General features: G+C 39.4%; 1 protein-coding gene across 2 annotated transcripts in view; it reads right to left on the reverse strand.

The window, feature by feature from the left end:
* The window catches only part of ATF7IP2 (activating transcription factor 7 interacting protein 2), a 59,754-nt gene extending 41,133 nt beyond the window's left edge, over positions 1-18,621 (reverse strand). Inside the window, exons 1-4 of one of the 2 annotated variants that reach the window (XM_040459047.1) lie at positions 18,553-18,621; positions 6,040-6,105; positions 4,087-4,934; positions 2,467-2,591 (exon numbers count right to left, since the gene is read on the reverse strand). In XM_040459047.1, the coding sequence (XP_040314981.1) occupies positions 2,467-2,591; positions 4,087-4,924 (963 nt within the window). In that variant the 5' untranslated portion in view covers positions 4,925-4,934; positions 6,040-6,105; positions 18,553-18,621. Of the gene's footprint in view, positions 1-2,466; positions 2,592-4,086; positions 4,935-6,039; positions 6,106-18,206; positions 18,266-18,552 lie in introns of those variants that run through there. The other variant, XM_040459049.1, reaches the window with a different exon arrangement.
* Between the last annotated feature and the right edge of the window lie 1,325 nt (positions 18,622-19,946).

Here is a 19,946-nt window from a genome sequence, read left to right on the forward strand (position 1 = left end):
TGAATATGGAAATAGCGTTTTGCTAACAAGTGGAGGCCACACAGTATTTGCGAACCTTCCCTGGTGACGAAGAACCATTATGGGACATTTGTTAACATCACAGATTCCTAGGCCCTACCCTGAATTCACCAACCAGAACTTCCTGGAAAAAGGCCTGGAAAGCTGTATAATTAACAGGCACCACGAGTAATTCTCAGGTAAGTGTGAGAAAAAAGGAGCCTCAAACAACAGTCTTCAACTATTAGTGAGCCCAGGAAAAACCACAATTTAACCAAGCAAGTATTCCTGGTGATTCAGATGGAGGCCTACTCTTAAAACTTGGTTATTTAAAAGGACTAACTGCCCACCTACGGGTGATTACTCTTGGTTAGAGCGGACATTTGTTCTCATTTAGTAGTGATGTTCCTGAAGAACAAGGAAGATGTAATAACCTCCACCAAATACCTCATAAATGTCTTGTGCTGATGGTAATGTGTCCAAAATTATGGTATCAGACGCAAATCCTAGGTACAATTTGCGGATGGCAGTCAAAGTAGCCTAGAGCTTGGAGAAAGACTGGCAATTATGCATTTCCAATCTGCCCCAACTTCCTAGGATGAGGAGCTCCACTTATCTATGGGTAGATGAATAACTTGGACTTTAGAAGAAAAACCCCTCCACTTCAATAATTTAATTGAAATCAGTGAGGCCAAGATCCTTACAGAATCTCAAGAGAGAAGAGTCAACAGCTCTGGGACTCTCTCAGGGAAGAATGGTAGGACCTATTCTCCTGGGAATCAAACAAGAAAAATAAATAGGTATGGTTTAGAGAGTTAACTGTTTGGACAGGAATTAAAATATCAAGGGATGGAAAGTTTAGAGATAGGTAAAAAGATAGTAATTAGTTGAAACCCAAGATATTTGCGAAGAATGTGCAAGAAAACTTTTGGCGGGGGGGCTGACAAAACAAAATAGACTGCATTCCTTAAACCTCACTTGGAAGGACCATTTTCTGTGTCAACTCAGACCAAGTATTTTGTGAGACAGATAACAATAATGAATGAAAATTGTAATCTTCCCCTGCCAGTGAAACCAAAATGATACAAAGATTAAATTTTGTCTTTACATGTCCCTATCAGAACTTATTTCTAGGGGCACCTGGGTGGCTCAGTCAGTTGAGTGTCCGACTTTGGCTGAGGTCACGTTCTCACACCTCTTGAGTTCGAACCCCGTGTCAGGCTCTGTGCTGACAGCTTAGGGTCTGGAGCCTGCTTCGGATTCTGTGTCTGCCTCTCTCTCTGCCCCTCCTACACTCTCTCTCTCAAAAAAAAAAAAAACAAAAACAAAAAAAACCCATAAAAAAAAAAAGAACTTCTTTCTAAATTCAGCTACTAATCACCGAAGTAAGACACAGCTGGAATCCACAACCTTTTTTGTAAGCTAGATCTATGCTTACCATAATTTTGCTACCCACCTCCTGCAAATAATAGAGTTATGTACATATTAGAGTTTCCTTTGGTCTTCCTGGAAGAAAAGACTAGGAGGAAAGGGAAAAACTGCTGACTGGCTTTCATGCTGGTTCTGCATGAGTCTTTCAATAAGGTTTCCATTTATTTATTATGTGAATATATATTCATATAATACATAACCATATAACTGTAATGGTCTCTTTTAGAAAACAGTAGTGCTTTTGTTCCTGAAACAGCAGGATAGTTTGGCTTGGGGCTTTGTGGTCCATTATAGTTGACAGACATTAATCTACCATATAATGACTTTTGGGTGAACAATTCCAGTGGTAGCGAAACAGTAAAATATGATTGTTATAATAGGTCCTGTAATGAGGACCTTTTTTATTAAAATTAAAGCTCATTACACTTAAACTCAGAGTTGATCAGACGTAGGAAACTGTAGTACAATGAAATAAAATGGGGCAAAAATGAAAGCCAAACGTGCACTTGATGATGCTATACAGCAAATGGCCAGACAATGCAACATTTCTGTGTAAACCTGGAAATCAGGGCAAGTAAAACTGAATGCAACTGGACTTGATGATGGAGACTTCTGGGCTGTCAGAGTCTATGAAGTGGTCAATTGTGACAAGGTATACCAACAGCTGTAGCTGCAGATCAGAGAACCCCATGACCAGGACAAAAGAGATCCAGCAAAGCTTAAGGTCAGGTGGTGTCTTTCAAGGAAATTTAAATGCAATATGACTAAAAAGGCCATTCTCTTTCTACTACAGCACTCTACCTCCATGTGATTCTCCAGGTTGCTCTGCATAGGGCTATGTTCGATTAATTAGAGATGGTAAAGGAAACGATGATCTTCTCCCTGATACCTCCATCTGTTGATTCCGTTTTCACATGCCACCTTTGCACCATAGTGAAAGTCACCTGTACTACACATCATTGTGGAGATCAAGTAACTTTTACCATTTTTTATTAATCAGAAGTTTCTGAAGCAAATATATATGCCCTGATATTTTACCTGTTCCAGCAATGCTGTTTGCTTTTCCAGAGCTACACAAATATTTTCATCAATTTGCTCTGAGGTTTTCATGCGCTTAACATGTTCTTTTTTTTCTGAAAACATCCTCTTCTTTTGATTATGGCCTTGGGGAAATGGAAAGATCAGAGGTAAAAACATTCCTTCTAAGGAAAGAAACAGGGGAATTCTCTCATCTAGTGACCAAAATGTGACCAAGGCAGCATTTTTTAGCAAATGTAATTGTATAAAAACTTCCGGGGGCACCTGGGTGGCTCAGGCGGTTAAGCGGCCGACTTCAGCTCAGGTCATGATCTCGCGGTTTGTGAGTTCGAGCCCCGCGTCGGGCCCAGTGCTGACAGCTCAGAGCCTGGAGCCTGTTTCAGAATCTGTGTCTCCCTCTCTCTGACCCTCCCCCGTTCATGCTCTGTCTCTCTCTGTCTCAAAAATAAATAAACGTTTAAAAAAACAAAAAAACAAAAAAACAAAAAAAAAAAACTTCCGACAAACTAATCCCCCCCAAAAAATGATTGTCTTAGGTTTTTACGTAGGGTTCTGGTCTCAGATGCACTTTCCCTTCAACCTTATTTAGTGCCTATTTAACACCAACAAAAACTGAATTGTAGCATTTAATCCTCTAGTTACTTAAGTGGTCTTACAGTATTTTTATAAAGTTACTTAGGCAGTCTGACCTATTTTAATATGTGATACTATTATTATTTTTAATTTTAAATCCATCTTGTTTAATCATCACTACGAAGCCTAGGCAAGAACACAAAATTTCTCCTGCGAAATCGGTTTTTTCTTATATTTCACTAACCTACAAAAACATTCTACTTCTAACGAAATTTACTTTTGCTATTTGATTTGGTAGCTCTAGAACATCACTGGTTAATTATCTGACGTTTCTCTGTCACTCTATGCACACACATGTATATGCTCATGTGTATATACCCTTATTACCTATCAGCTTATACTTGGCATATGATTTCCAGGTCAATTCTATGGAAAGAAATGAGTTCACCAATGATTAAAAAAACACACTCTTTCAACTAGCCTCCTTATTAACCTAATAAATAAATCTTCAAAATAAGAAAAGATGTAGGGGTGCCTGGGTGGCTCAGTCAAATGAGCATCCAACTTCGACTCAGGTCATGATCTCACAGTTCATGAGTTCAAGCCCCACGTTGGGCTCTGTGCTGACAACTCGGAGCCTGGAGCCTGCTTCGGATTCTGTGTCTCTCTTTCTCCCTCTGCCCCTACCCCACTCGTGCTGTCTCTCAAAAATAAATAAACATTAAAAAAAATTAAAAAAAAAAAAAGAGATGTAGATGAAATAAACCAAACAACTGCCTTAAACCACCTTTTGATTTCTTTGTACTCTTAAGGGAAAGCGACTGATTCCTTCTTTGCCAGAATTTATTTTCCTTTGGGTATGGATAATACTATTTCCCCCTCCTCACCCTAAATGGTTCAGAAACAAGATACTCTAAAACAATTATTATCATTATTCACTCTTTCTCTTGACTATATGCAGTCTACTGTTTCTACATCTGAGGCTAAAAAAATTCCCCAAAAGGAAAATGACTCATTTCTCCAAAAGATGCTTAAGTATGCACTTACTGTTATTACTATTTGTGTCGAGTGCTGATGGCCACGTTGAGTCTACATTGTCACAATTTGAAACGCTGGAATGACTGGTTCTACAGGATTCTTCACTTTTCAAGATGTCAGCAGGACAGTTACTGGAGATGACTGAATTCACCAACTTAGGTATTTTATCAAAAGGCACAAAATGGGTATCTGAACTTAAAATGTCACTTTGTCTTTTATCATGTGACTCGGAAATGGAGTTCGTTTCTAAATGGGAAACGATCTTGTTGATTCTCTTATCATCCAAGGTGTTTACTGTAGATTTTGGTATTGGAATCATACCACTGCATAAACTGGACGGACAACAAATGGATTTCAGATCACAATCCTCTTCACGTTGTTCAAAATAGGACCTTGTTACCTCTGTCTGACATTCAAAATGATTTTTAGAAGTGTTTTGTGAATCTTTTGTCTCTTGTGTAAAGGGTTTCCCAGAAGATTCTATTGTTTTACTTGGCTTTTGGGAAGGGCACACAACTTGTTCTTGAGTGTATTCTGATCTTGTTTCTGAATCAACAGTTTCTAATGGTTTCATTACATTCTGAGACAAAACTTTACTTTTCACCGAGCATACTGAATTTTTATTAGAGTCCAGCAAGGAAGCAGCATTTTCAGACTGTCCATATATGCTCCTTACGACACTGGTATTTGAATTCTGATTACCACTTGACATATTATTCCCACTTGCTGTTTTCAGTGCTTCGACATTCTTTGACTTATTCAGGATTTCTACTTGCTTCCGGCAACTTGCAGGCATTGTTTTTTTGGCTTTTAGTATCTTCCGTTTACTTCTATCTGGACTTACCATCTTTTATATCCTAGAATTTAAAATACCATATTTAAGTACTTCTCTCTAATAGACAAAAGCTTATTTATTTGCAGTACTAAAATTAGGGTCAGACTATCTCTGAAGAGTCAGGTAATTTTCTTGAAAATTACATCCATTTCCATCTGTCATTAAAATGTACAATTTTAATTTTAGTCTATAAATCTAAACTATGTAAAACCCAGACTTCATATTGCCAGTAAGCCTCTACTTGATACTAAGTCTGATAATTTTATCCGGCCACTTTTTGTGATATTACCTCACTGCTGTAACCATTAAAGTCTGGTGTCAACAATCCAAACAGGCCATACTTTACATAATCTAAAGAATGAACTGCATTTCTTCGTAAAAACAAAACTCAATGTTTTGCAAAGAATTTTGGATTTTCTCCACATAATGGCACCTTCTTAAAGCCTTCCTAATGTTCAAATTTCCAAAATAAATGGTACTGCAGGAGTAATTCCCAGTAGGAGTATAAAATAAATGCTAAAGATACACAACGTGATGCCAGTTCAAACAAGAAAGCCAATTAGGTTTTGTAATAATAATTTCTCATAATTTAAGAAAAATCTCCATAAGAGAGAAAAATATCTTCGTGTTTCTCAGTATCTATATCAAGTCTGATCTAAACTGCAGGTAGGTAAATGGCTTAAAGGAAAGAACTCTGCCAAGTGACAATCAAAGGCGTAAAAAAAGCAAAAGAATATAGATATATATAATATATACAGGCATGGTAGACCAGTTATCTACCAAACTATAGAGAACTCACTTTTTTTTTAAATTTTTTTTTTCAATGTTTATTTATTTTTGGGACAGAGAGAGACAGAGCATGAACGGGGGAGGGGCAGAAAGAGAGGGAGACACAGAATCGGAAACAGGCTCCAGGCTCTGAGCTGTCAGCCCAGAGCCTGACGCGGGGCTCGAACTCCCGGACCGCGAGATCGTGACCTGGCTGAAGTCAGACGCTTAACCGACTGCGCCACCCAGGCGCCCCTATAGAGAACTTATTAAACTGAAAGAATCTAAGACTTTTTAAGGCACAAACGATACAGTCAAAACTACCTAAGTAATTTTGTCATTTGTAACTATATTCTTACCTGAAGCTTTTATCCTTTTTATTCACTATTTCATATGATCACGAACAGTTCCAGGATTTGTGAGACCTGAAGGTTGAGGTGAATAGTTATTTAATAGCAAGAAAAAAAAAATCAGAACAAATTCAAATTAAAAAAAAAAACCTGTCATGTATAAATAAACCTCACAAAATCCAGAAAAAATAGCATACTTTCATTAATCAAGGGCCTGATACAATATAGGATCCTGTTTTGCCTCTATGACTGAATATCTGCCTCTTAGTGAACATAATTTTTGCAGAATTTCCCATAGAAAGAATGATCAAACCAAGGCTTTCTTCCAGCATGGTTAATTTTTTTTTTAATGTTTATTTACTTTAGAGAGAGAATACAAGCAGGGGATGGGCAGAGAGAGGGAAACACAGAATCTGAAGCAGGCTCCAGGCTCTGAGCTATCAGCATAGAGTCCGACATGGGGCTTGAACCCACGAACTGTGAGATCATGACCTCAGCTGAAGTCAGACACTTAACTGATTGAGCCATGCAGGCGCCCCTATGGTGACATTTTAATTGAACATGCTGTTATTTTTTTTTTTTTTAACAAAGAGAGAAGTTCTTTTGATTGGAAATCCATGAGAGCTATATCCTCTACTTACATTTTTAAACATGAGGTAACTGGGAAGTCTTCCTGACTACCTTCTGGCTTCATAAATTTCAATTTGTGGCTTCTTTACTCCTCACATATTTCAGGTGCCAGGCACTGAAGACTACATTCCCATCACGATCAGGCCAACAGGCAATAATTACCTACACTCAAAAGTGACTATGAACCACAAATGTATTCTATTAAACCCACGCTAAGGATATCCTTAATCACAATCTGCCTGAAGCTGTTCTACTGCCAGGTGACACAGAGGTAAGGGGAAATGAAGATGAAGAGAGACAGTAGTCTTACATGATTACAGCATCTTATTTTTTAAAATCTTACAAAAACTTCCAACCATGTGAATACACTGCCATGGTCCTTTCTCATGGCCTTTAGAGAAGGCCGAAAATAGTGAAAAGCCCTGAAAACTTTGGGGGAAATATGCCCCTCCATATGATGCATCCAAAAGGCATGTAATATCCATTAATTATGAAATACAACAATTTGAAAGTACTGAATATTTTTGGGGTGTCTGGCTAACTCAGTCAGAAGAGCATGTGACTCTTGATCTCAGGGTTGTGAGTTTAAGCCCCACCCTGGGTGCAGGGATTACTTAAAAAATACTGAATACCTTTGAACCACACACCACTCATTCAATCAAGTACTACCAGTAACTTTCATTTACTTAAGTTTCCCTATATCATGTCTCCTCCCTGGTACCCATTCTAAGATAATTCTATATCCTAAGTTTTGAGTTTATACTTCTATTACCCTTTGTAAGTTAGTTTCATTGTAAATGTCATTGTAAACAGTATAGTTTAATTTCGTTTAGAGTAACTTATAGTTTTCTAACACTTGTTCCTTCATGAATATCCCAGACTCATCCACACAATTGTATATAGCAATAATTCATACATTTTAATGGCATTATAATGACTGATTGCGTCAATATAACAAAACTTGTTTATTTACTTCTCTATGAAGATATCTGAGTCACTTCCAGTTTTCTTTTTCTGACGAATACTTGTTTCAAGGGGGCATATCTGTATAAATTTTTTGAGTGGATCTGTTGGGTAGCAGGTAAGATATACAAATGTTCAACTTTTCAAGATAGACAAATTATTTTCCAAAGCAGGTATACCAATCTACATCTCTATGGGCGATATATGAGAGTTACCACTATCCACATCCCCTCAAGCCTTTGGTATTGCCAGACTTAATTTTTATCAATCTACCTGGATATAGATATATATCCCAACTGTCTTTATTTGCATTTCCCTAATTACTAGCATCTTCTCATGTTGATTAGCTATACAGCTTTCTTTATCTGCAAAATTCCTGGTTATATCTTAATTTTTTTTTTTGACTGGGTTTTTTCTAAAGCTTATTTATATTTTTTGAGACAGGGACAGCGTGAGTGGGGGAGGGGCAGAGAGAGGATTCCAAGCAGGCTCCATGCTGTCCCCACAGAGCCCAAACTGGGGCTCAAACTCCTCCAAAATAATTACCTGAGCAGAAACTAAGAGTCAGGATGCTTAACCGACTGAGCCATTCAGGCGCCCTGGGTTGTCTTTTCTTATTTACATATTAAGAAAACTTAATAGATTATGAGTAATAATCCTTTGTCAACCATTTGCTGAATGAGTTACAAGTATCTTGGATCTTCCTAATTTTTATATTGACAAATTTCTTTCTTTTTTTCTTTTATGGCCAAAGTTTAATCTCCCTTGAGAAATCCTTTCCCACCCCCATGGTAATGTATGAAATAATAAGGCCCACTGGAGGTACAGAAGCCTTCTTCCAAATAGGTTACCTCGGGACATGGACCTGTAGCATGGCTGCATTAACTATAAAAGTATATGATATAAATGCAGACCTGAGTGAGTATACAATAGAAATACTTGCTCAGAATTATTTTTAAAGTTTATAAACATGAGAAAATGGATCATTAACTGCAACTTGGTCGTTGATAAAACTTAGGGCACTAAAGAGAGACAAATCACTTCTGTATCAGTGTGCTTAGGGAGAAATAAGTAACACTGCCAGTAAAGGGCTCAGGGAATTTAAGTACTGGTAACTACCTAAAAGGTAAACTACAGTTTACATGTTGTAGAGAGGTTTAGTGAAATTTATTACTGGTAGATTAAAACTTAAAAAATTGTAATTGGGGGATCCCTCCCATCACCAGAGCTCCTGACACTCTTCAACCTTGAATCCTGTGCTTCGATCCTTTGCCGTCAAATAAACCACATTTGACACATCATTGGAATCATGGTACTGTTCTGCAGCATAAGGATGGAAAAGAGAAGTCATCTCTATTACCTCAAGTTTTAAAGACCTGTGTTTTGTAATTTAAGTCTTTAATCCATCTAGAACTGATTTTAGAATGTACTGGAAGGAAGGAATCTAAATTCGTTTTTCCCTCAGGTGTATAATTAATTGTTGGACAGTATCCTGTTAATTTTTAACTTTAAAAACATAATGTCTCTTTTATTTATCTGATGGTGCAATTCCTTCTGAACATACTGTTGTTCATCCCATCAATTTTAGATGTCTCTTGTAAAACTGATTTTAGTCTAATGAATCTTTCAATATAATTTAATCAAATTACATGTAATATAAATGCCATTAAAGCTTTAATTTATATTGGTGTTATGCCTCTCTGATTTTCACAGCTTTTTGCTGTTACGTTTTCCTTTGTGTTATTTGTGATCTCCATATTATGCTTCACTATGAAAATGTCCTTTTTATTTTTTGTTCTTTTTTTAAGGTCTACACATGCTTTCCAATTCCATGGATTTTAGTATATTTAAAAGTTTTCCCAAAGCATTTCAGCCAATGTTTCAGTAACCACTGAAATACAAAATGAAACATTATTTGAATATACATTATTAAAACAAATATCCAAGGGGAGCCTGGCTGGCTCAGTTGAAAAAGCATGTGACTCTTGATCTCTGGGTTGAAGTTTGAGCCCAACTTTGGGTCTAGAGAGTATTTAAAAAGTATTTGAATTTTACATCCCGGATTTTACCCTACTTTAATGTTATATATACTTTCAAGAATAATTTTGGATCTTTACATTCTGGTTCAGAGCCAAACTTGGCTATTATGAATAAACTGCTATAAACACGCATGTGTCAGTTTTTTCATGGACTTGTTTTCATTTCTCTTGGGTATATACCCATCAGAATTGCTGCAATATACTCTAACTTCATATTTAACCTTCTGAGAAAGGCTGTTTTCCAAAGCATCTAGACAAATTTACATTTACACCAGGAGTGAATGACAGATCTTGTTTTAGGATCACTTCCTCAACACTCACTATGATCTCTTTCCTAGTATACTCATCTTGGTGAGGGTGATGTGATACCTCATTTTCATTTCCCTGATGGTTGCTAATGCTGCTTACTGGCCACGTTTATCTTGTTTATTCAGCTCATTTTCCACTTTAAAATTGGGTTATTTGCCTTATTAACTTATAAGAGCTCTTTGTATATTCTAGATTTCAGTATCTTTTCACATATGATTTGAAAACTTCTCACACTCTGTAGGTGTCTTTTCAATTTCTTGATATGCTTTGAAAACCTCAAGTTTTTAATTTTGATAATGTCCACTTTAGTTTTTTATTTGTTGCTTGTGCTTTTGGTGTCATATCTAAGGAATCACTGCTTAATCCAGGGTCATGACTATTTACTGTTGCTTAAAAATTTTATAGCTTTATTTCTTGAAATCCATTTTAATTTATATATAGTATCAAGGGGGTCCATTTATTCTTTTGCATGTGGACATTTGTTCCAGCACCATTTGAAAAGGCCATTGTTTTGGCACTCTTGTCAAAAACCAATTCATTTCAATGTTAAGGCATAAAGGTTCTCAATTTTATCCCATTGACATATAGGTCTGTCCTTATGCCAGTACCACAGAGTCTCAATTACTGTAGGTTTCTGCTAAGTTTTAAATTTAGGATGTGAGTCCTCAACTTTGTTTGTTTTGGCGCCGTGGGGACAGGCGGATTGTTTGGACTGAGTTCCTTGACTGTGTATATGAATTTCAGGACCAGATTAACAATTTCTGCAAAGAAGACTACTGGATTTTGATAGGGGTTGTGTTCAACCTATAGATCAGTTTAGGGACTATTGCTACGTCAATTCTACCAAACATTCTGATCCATGAACATGGAAGTCTTTCCATTTTTAGATCTTTAATTTCTTTCAAAAGCATTTCATAGTTTTTAGAGCTTTGTACTTCTTTTTGATGCTATTTAATTGAAACTATTTTTCTTAATTTCATTTCTGTATTGTTCGTTGCAAGTACATGGAAATTCAACAGAATATTGTATACTGATCTTGCCTGCAACATTGTTGACCTTGTTTTTACCTCTAGTTTTTTTGAGGCTTCTTTAGAATTTTCCACAAATAAGATCCTGTCATATGTCAGTAGTTTTATTTCTTTGTTCCTAGTCATGATGCCTTTTATTTCATTTTCTTGCCTATCCTAACTAGAAACTCCAGTATAATGTAGAACAGAAGTGGTGAGAACAGACATCCTCATTTTATTTGGACTCAGGGGATAACCTTTACTCTGTAACCATTTTTGTATGATGTTAGCTGTGTATTTTTCATAGATAACCTTTATCAGGATAAGGAATTTCCCAACTATCTTTACTTTGTTGAGTGTTTTTGTCATAGAGGAGCATCGGATTTTGTCAGAGAATGTTTCATCATCTATTAACATAATTATATGGCTTTGTTTTCTATTCCACTGATACATTACATTATTGTATTTTTGGATGTGAAACCAACCTTGCATTCCTGGGATAAATCCCACTTGGTCACGGTGTATAATCTTTTCTGTGTTGCTGGATTGAATTTTTTAGTGTTTTGTTGATGATTTCTGCATTTATATTCATAAGAGATATTGTTCTATAGTTTTCTTGTGGTGTCTTTGTCTGATTTTATTATCAGAGGAATACTGGCCTCCCAGAATTAGGGAAGTGTTCCTTCTTCTTGTATTTCTTAAAAGTATTAAAAATTGGTATTTGAAACAAAAATTTTTTTTTAACGTTTATTCATTTTTGAGACAGAGAGAGACAGTGCATGAATGGGGGAAGGTCAGAGAAAGAGACACAGAATCTGAAACAGGCTCCAGGCTCTGAGCTGTCAGCACAGAGTCCGACGCAGGGCTCGAACTCACGGACCGCAAGATCATGACCTGAGCCGAAGTCGGACACCCAACCGACTGAGCCACCCAGGCGCCCCTAAAAATTGGTATTTTTAAATGTCTTGTAGAACTGAACAATAAAACCATTTGTGACCGGGCTCTTCTTTGCCTTCTAATTCAATCCCTTTACTTGTTATAGGTCTGTTCAGGTTTTCTATTTCTTCCTGAGTCAGGTTTGTTCATTTGAGTCTCTAGCAATTTGTCTGTTTCAACTACTTAATTGACTGGTATACAAGTGAGTTGTTTATTCTCTTATTTATTTTTTTAACTTCTGGAAGGTCAGTAGTAAGCCTCCCTCCTTCATTCCTGATTTCAATTATTTGAGTCTCTTTCATGGTCAGTCTAGGTAAAAGTTTGTCAATCTTTCTGATCTTTTGGAAAAACAACTTTTGGTTTCCTTGATTTTCTCTATTTTTTATTTTATTAATTTCCACCACACTCATTATTTCCTCCATTCTGCTGACTTAGGTTTAGTTTGCTCTTGTTTTTGTATTAAAGTTAGGTTATTGACTTGAAGTATGTTTCAACACAGGCATACATCACTACAAAATTTTCTTCTAATGATTGCTTTAATTTCACTCCAAAGTTTTGGCATATCATTTTCATTCATTTCAAAGTATTTTCTGTTTTTCCTTGAGTTCATCTTTTACCCACTGGTTATTTAGTAGGAGGTGTTTAATTTCCACATAGTTGTGAATTGCTCAAGTTTCTTCTTGGCATTAAATACTAATTTTATTCCACTGTTATCAATCTACTTCACTGACTTCAATCCTCTTAAATTTGCTGACGTTTGTTTTATGGCATAGTATGTCTACACTGGAGAATGTTCTCCATACATGAGAAGAACGTATTCTGCTGTTATCTTGTTGAGTGTTCACAAGACATCTCTTCGGTCTAGTTGGTTCATAGCGTTATTCAAACCTTACAGTCTCCTGCCTAGTTTTCTGTACATTAAGAAAGGGCAGTACTGGTCTCCAACCATTCTTTTTGAATTGTCTATTTCTCCCTTCAATTCTTGTCAATATCTGCTTCATAGATTTTGGTACTGTTATTAGGTGTATGTATATAAGTGTTATAAATTCCTGACGGACTGGTCCTTTTTTTATAAAACATCTCTCTTCTAGTAGCATCTTTTGTTCTAAAATCTGTTTTGTCTGAAATGAGTATAACCACTCTTTCTTAAGGTGGCTCTTTGCATGATAGATCTTTTTCTATCCTTTCATTTTCAACAGATTTGTAGCTTTCAATCTAAAGTGTCACCTGTAGACAGCATATAGTTGGATGCGGTTTTCCCTCCAGTCTGAAAATCTGTTTAATCCATTAATTGTTTAATCCATTAATATCTGACATTAATATTGACAATTCGATTTATGGCTACATTTTACATTTTGTTTTACAGGTCTCACATCAAGAAAATTGAAAGTATTTTCTATTTTCTGAAGAGTTTGTGTTTGCAAATGGTAATTACTTCTTCCTTAAATGTTATAAATAATTTACCATAATGCCACCTGGGCTTGGAGTTAACTTAGTAATAAAGGTTTTCAATTATAATTGAATTTTTAAAAAGAGACACAGGACCATTCATATTTTCTACATCTTTTTGTTACTTTAGTGGTTTTTCTCCTTTCAACAGAATTTCAAATTTATCAAGTTCTTCATAATTTTCTCTAATTATATTTGTAACATCCGTAAGATTTGTAGTATTTTTTTTTTTTTTCTTTTCCTTTCTTAAGATGAGCGGGTAGCGGCTGAGGCCATGTTCAGTCTCTAGCTGTCTTACCACCCACACTAGCTTCTTAGCTCATCTGGGCAGATGTCAGGGCAGTGAGTGAAGTCAGAGGATATTGGCACCCATGGGCCCTAGAAGTTGGTTTTCCTGCAAGCCTGGCCCAGTGGTCCAGCAGGATGAAGTCATTCTGGTCCTTGGCTGTCTAGCACTGGGCCTCTGTCTGCTGTTGTTGCTGCCACTGCTCCCTCCTTGCCCTTGTAGTCAGTCAGGCTTCACTGAAGCTCTTTTTATTCTTGATATTAGTGATGTGGGTTTTTTTCCCCCTTCATCATTTTTACTGGAAATCTATCTATTGAATCAATACTTACAAAGCACTAAATTTTGGCTTTGTTGACCCTCTATTGTATGTAGTGTTCATTTCCTGTTGGCATAATTCCATTTTCTTCAGGCTTGATTTGTTGCTCTTTTTCCAGCTTGAGATAAAAACTCAGATCTTTCATTTTCAGCTGCTTTCCCCTCTTCACTTTTTGCATCTAAAGCTATAAAATTTTTCTCTAGTTCTGCTTCAGTTGAGTCCCATACATTTTGATAAACCCACTCTCAATTTTATCATTTGGTTCAAAATATTTCCAATTGTCATTAGAATTTCTTCTAGGATCTGTGGATGAATTCGAAACATTAATTTCCATGCAATTGCAGATTCCTTATTTATACTTTTGTTGAAAGTTAGTTTAATTGCACCAGAGTCAGAGAATATCTTCCAAAATGACTATCTTCCAAATGGTATTTGTTGAGACTAGCATCATTGTCAATTTTTCCAAAAGCTCCATATATACTTGAGCAGAACCTGTATTCTAACATTGTTGAGTACAATGTTGTTATATGTAAATGCCAACTAGTTCAGATGTTCTTAGTTGTACTGTTCACAACCTTCCAGCTATTAAAAACACTGGATTTGTGCACTTCTTTTGATTTAATCATGGTTTTCTTTATATAGTTTGAAGCTGTTAAGTACATACGGATTTATTTTCTCTATTCCTGGTGATGGATTGGTTTTCATTACAAAATCTCTTGCAATGCTTCTTGCTGCAAAAGTATCTTAATACATTATCAACAGTAAATAAATGTCAACTGTATTTTTTTTTAAATCCACTGAACCAAATATTTACCTTCCCTTTACTAAAAGTAAAACTTAGAAACCAACCAACCTGAGCTAGGTTATGTAATTTGTTCAAGGAAACATAGTTCAGAGCCAGAATTTAATCTTAGGATCTTAAGAGTCAAGGAAATCTTGTATCACAAGTACAAATCAGATTAGGAATTATGAAGGGACAGGGTTATCTTCAGGGCTATACAATGGTCAACAAATTGACAAAACTTGACCAATTTGTGACAGGTGATTATCTGATAATGAGCATGAACTAATTACTACTCTAAGTGTGGTCCATGGACCAGCTGCACCAGCCACTTTCTAAGTGCTAGCAGAATTTTACTTTTATTTTAAAAACTTTTATCAATGTAATGCCCTAAAATCAAACAGTTATAAAGTGCTCATAATGAAATGTAGTTGCTTGTCAGCACTCCTTAATGCCCGGTGACAATCAATTTTAATCAATTTAACAACCTGTTTTTATTTCAGTATTTTTAAATATCTTTACACTAGTTATCTCCTGAGTTACAAATTCTAGTAATTATCAATTCCTATATATTTACAAATGAGATTTAGCTGTTTTCTACACCCTACACATCTTTTTTTTTCTTAAAATCACATCTGTAGCTAACCCAATACATTGTTATAGACAAGTATTTTCTATATAACCAGTAGATCATTGCTGTCAGCATGGAGCCTCATGTGGGGCTGGAACTCATGAGGCATGAGATCATGCCCTGAGCCCAAACCAAGAGTTAAATGCTTAGCCTACTGAGCCACTCAGGCACCTGTAATGTCATGTTTAAAGATCACATCTTCAAAAATGCCTTCTGTTGGGGAACTTAGGTAGCTCAGTCAGTTAAGCATCAAACTCTAGGTTTCCTCTCAGGTCATGATCTCATGGTTCAGGAGTTCAAGCCCTGTGTTAGGCTGTGCACTGAGAGCACAGAGCCTGCTTGGGATTCTCTGTCTCCCTCTCTCTGCCCCTCCCCCACTCGGGCTTGCTCTGTCAGAAAAAAAATTAAAAAAGCCTTCTCCCAAGATAACAACTTTCTCCTCTTAAGAGGCCATTACATATATTTTTAGTTATGAGCTTTGAGGTCAGAGGTGTATCTTATTTACTTTTATATCCTCAGGAAGGTAGCTTTCATATAGCTTTAAAAAATACTGCTTAAATGTATACTTCTAAAACTTAATCCAGAAAGTCAACCAGGGTTAGTCTTTCTTTAAGTACCTAAACAGGCCTCAGCAATTTTTGCCATTGGGAGCTCATAAGCTACTTCTTATCAGCAGCACTATAGAGTCTCTACATTTACCAGATCAGTCTATGAACATCCCTGTATCCCAAGAAATTTTATCAGGAATTCAAAAATTCAAACTAATCTGATCATCTCCCCTACCCAGAGAGTCATAGTTAGTTCTCTCCAAATATCGCCAGACTACAATCTTTTCTTTCCCACTCAGACTGGTAAAGCTGAAGGGCAAGAAGCTACTGGAGCCTACGGTAATGCATTTTAAAGGTATGGGTTGGGGCACCTGGGTGGCTCAGTCGGTTGAGCATCCGACTTAGGCTCGGGTCATGATTTCACAGTTTGTGGGTTTGAGCCCCGTGTTAGGCTTTGTGCTGACAGCTCTGGGCCTGGAGCCTGTTTCAGATTGTGTGTGTCTCTCTCTCTGCCCCTTCCCTGCTCACGCTGTGTCTCTGTCTCAAAATAAACATTAAAAAAATAATAATAAGGGGCGCCTGGGTGGCACAGTCGGTTAAGCCTCCGACTTCAGCCAGGTCACGATCTCGCGGTCCGTGAGTTCGAGCCCCGCGTCGGGCTCTGGGCTGATGGCTCAGAGCCTGGAGCCTGTTTCCGATTCTGTGTCTCCCTCTCTCTCTGCCCCTCCCCCGTTCATGCTCTGTCTCTCTCTGTCCCAAAAATAAATAAAAAACGTTGAAAAAAAATTAAAAAAAAATAATAAAAATAAAGGTATGGGTCAAGGTTTAATTAAAACTCAGAGAAAAGAATATTTAAATGATGTAAGAATAGGAGACAGAAAAGAACAGGATGCAGTTCTTTTTTATATTTAATATCTCAATGAGAACACTTGTACATTTAAAGTTATAAAGTTTGCTTTTATTACTAACAACTATCCAATGTATTACTTAAAATCTGATTACATGAAATGAATGAAATAAAATGAAATGAAATGAAATAAATCTTCCCACACCCACGATGATAGAATTACATGATATCCACAATTTTCACACCAGAATTCAAGATACTAACTAGTAAGGAGATAACAGTGGGCTGAAAGCTGAGGTATGTACAAGTCAATAAGGTAAAGAGAGCAGAAAATTCAAGATGTACCTAGACACGCCAGTTCTTAAAAGACACAAATCGTTTCCAATAAGACACTGTTCCTGCATTTCTGTTGAGGCAGAAGTTAATCTTAGGGTGTGGTCTGTGCAAATCTGCAGATAAAGCTGAGATAGGCAGATTAATTTGATTAGTGTCACACTCAGCATCTCTGAAAACCGAAGTGAAGGACACACGACCAAGGCAAACTTCACAAAAGGTGAATTCAGTGTCATCAATCCTTGATTCAGAGGCTGCATTTCTGCATTTTCAATAGCTCTCCTGTGACATAAATTATCTTGACCTTGACTGTTCTTCACCGTTTGTTTTGCAAGTAAGTAGGCTGCTGGTCCGTTTGCTGGCTACAAATAAACGCGTGACAGGATTGTCACGAAAAGCCTTATTAAATCCCAACCTGGACTTAACAGACTCTGTACGTGGACAGGACACAAATTCTTCCAACGTTTTACTTCCACGGGGTTGGAGTTATTCGGTCCGCTTCTCTTTCTAGATCTTGGCCACACAGAAGTCTTCAGGGCAGCGCAGACTAGCTTGTCCCAGAGCCAACAACAGGTGCCGGCTCCTAACATCAGAAGCGTCCTCTTCAACAGTCACGCGCACAAGTCGGCGAGGTCAAGTTTTCCAAGTACAGCCAGGCTGGGGTCCGAGAGGCAAGGCAAACTAACCGCCTCCTCTCTCTACCGTGCACATCCTTGGACTTGGCCAAAATGGGGGAGAGAGAGCAGGTCAGGCGGCGGCACCAAGAAGAAAACGGTCTCTGATACGAAAATATGTACATATACATTTGTAAGCGCTCCTAAAAGCCAGAGCGCCTGCGTGGGAGGGAGACCCATCTTCGCGAAGACTCGGCTGCAGGATCCCTAGCGCCGCTAAGCTCAACAGGTGTCCGGCACACATGTGCGCGCCAGGCCCCGGGCTCGCAGGGGCTCCCTCCGTCCCCGGGCTCACTTCCCAACGCCACGTCTCGATGGCAGTCTCCCCGCCGCCTGGGGAGCCGCGCCGGCGCCCGGCCGAGCGCCGGGGACCGCCTTCCCCAGCGGCCGCTAAAGTAGTCCGGCCGGGCCTCGACCCCGTACTTACTGGGAAGGATAAAACCCCGCGGCAGACGCGGTGCCCCTCCGCGGCCGCCACTCCCACCCACGCGGGGCGCCTCAGCCGCCGAGCGCACACCGCTGTCGCCTCCCGCGCCGCCCGCCGGGGAAGCGCCGCGGACGCGTGCTCTCGCCCGTTGCGGGCGTCCTCCCGACCCCGTCGGAGCCCCGGCCACTCCTCGGGGGCCTCTCGCTCGGCCCCGCCGTCGCTGCCGCCCTGCTAGCGAGGCGTCCCCGGGCTCCTGCGCCGACCCTCAGAGAGGCGCGCGGCGCCGCGCAACCGCCGACCCGGCCAACCGCCGCTCGCGCGGGGCTCCCGCCCGGTCCCCACGTACCTCCGGCGCCTCCCCACGGGCCGCTTTCCTCAACGGGAGATCAAGCAACAGTAGCCGCCGCGCACAATAACTCTCCCGCGCGGACCTCGGGGGTAAGTCTGCCCGCGCCCGCCCCCGCCGGACTCCGGGCCAATGGCAGCGCGAGCGTGCCGTGGCCCGGCCAATCAGGGGCGCCCGGGTGGAGTGGGCGGGGCGAGAGGGGGCGGTGGCCGGGAAGTGGAAGTCGGCGGCGGGGTGCCTCTGGGCCGGAGCGCTGGTTCGCGTCGGGCCGTGGTGCTCACCGGTCCGGTGGCGGCGCCCTGCGTCCGGGCGGGCGGTCGTTCTGGGTGATTCGCGCGACGCGGTAGTTTTCCGAGAGACGTGACTCGTGAAACTCCTTATAAAAACCGATTGGAATCTTCAAAATGTTGCCTTTAAAGCTTCGTTTCTTTGGATGAAGGAGTTTTTGGACGACTCCTTAAATTTTGCCACCCAGGCGAGAGGACATGGCCCACTTGTGTTTTCTTGAGTTTCCTGAATTATCCCGGCACCCTGTCACCCTGGGCTGCGTTAGATTTCTCCAGGCAGATGATGGCTCTGTTTGTGACCGCTGTGTGTTCGTCAGTTCTGAGTGTCCTCTCTGTGCTCGGCGCAGGGAGTGTAACCGTCAGTTTTTCCATGACGCGTCTCTCATCGCCGAGGGGACAACTGCTTGCCGTGTAGTAGCTACTGGCTACGGGGAAAATGAGGCAAGGACGGAAGTTCTGGAAGCCTGGTCATGAACAGAATAATGCACTTTGGCCCAGTGGGTTCCCAAAAATCTGGTCCAGGGGGTGGGTGTCTATTCTATTATAAAAATAGTATTGACATTTCTGTTGGTCTCAGACGTTTCGGTTTTCCAGAAACTTCTAGGAAAGTGTCGTGTTATGTTGCAACAGGTTAAATGCAGAAACAGATACAAGAATCCAACTGTCTTAAGTCAGACATTAAGGAAATTGGCAAAAATGTAAAATAACACCGATCTTTGCACAAGTTTTTATGTTTTGTTTTGGAAAATAATTTTTTGAGAGAGATCGAGAATGGGGGTGGGGAGTGGCAGAGAGAGGGAGACAGAGAGGCTACCCTGACAGAGCCTGATGTGGGGCTTAACTTACAAAAGGTGAGATCATGACCTGAGCCAAAGTTGGACGCTCAACTGACTGAGACACCCACGCGCCCCATGTTTTGGAAAAAATTTTTCACATAATTGAAGGGTGTATATAGGGTTGCTGAGAGAAAGAGAGGGTGTAGGAAGCAAGTGAATTGGAGCCAGATAAGGAATATGGACCTAATTCAGTCAACAGCGAATAAGTAGCCTTTAGAAATATCATGTCCATGGGGCGTCTGGGTGGTTCAGTGGGTTGAGCGTCCGTCTT

This window comes from Herpailurus yagouaroundi, unplaced genomic scaffold (genome assembly GCF_014898765.1).
Source record: "Herpailurus yagouaroundi ecotype Mexico unplaced genomic scaffold, PumYag 222, whole genome shotgun sequence".
NCBI lineage: Eukaryota > Metazoa > Chordata > Mammalia > Carnivora > Felidae > Herpailurus > Herpailurus yagouaroundi.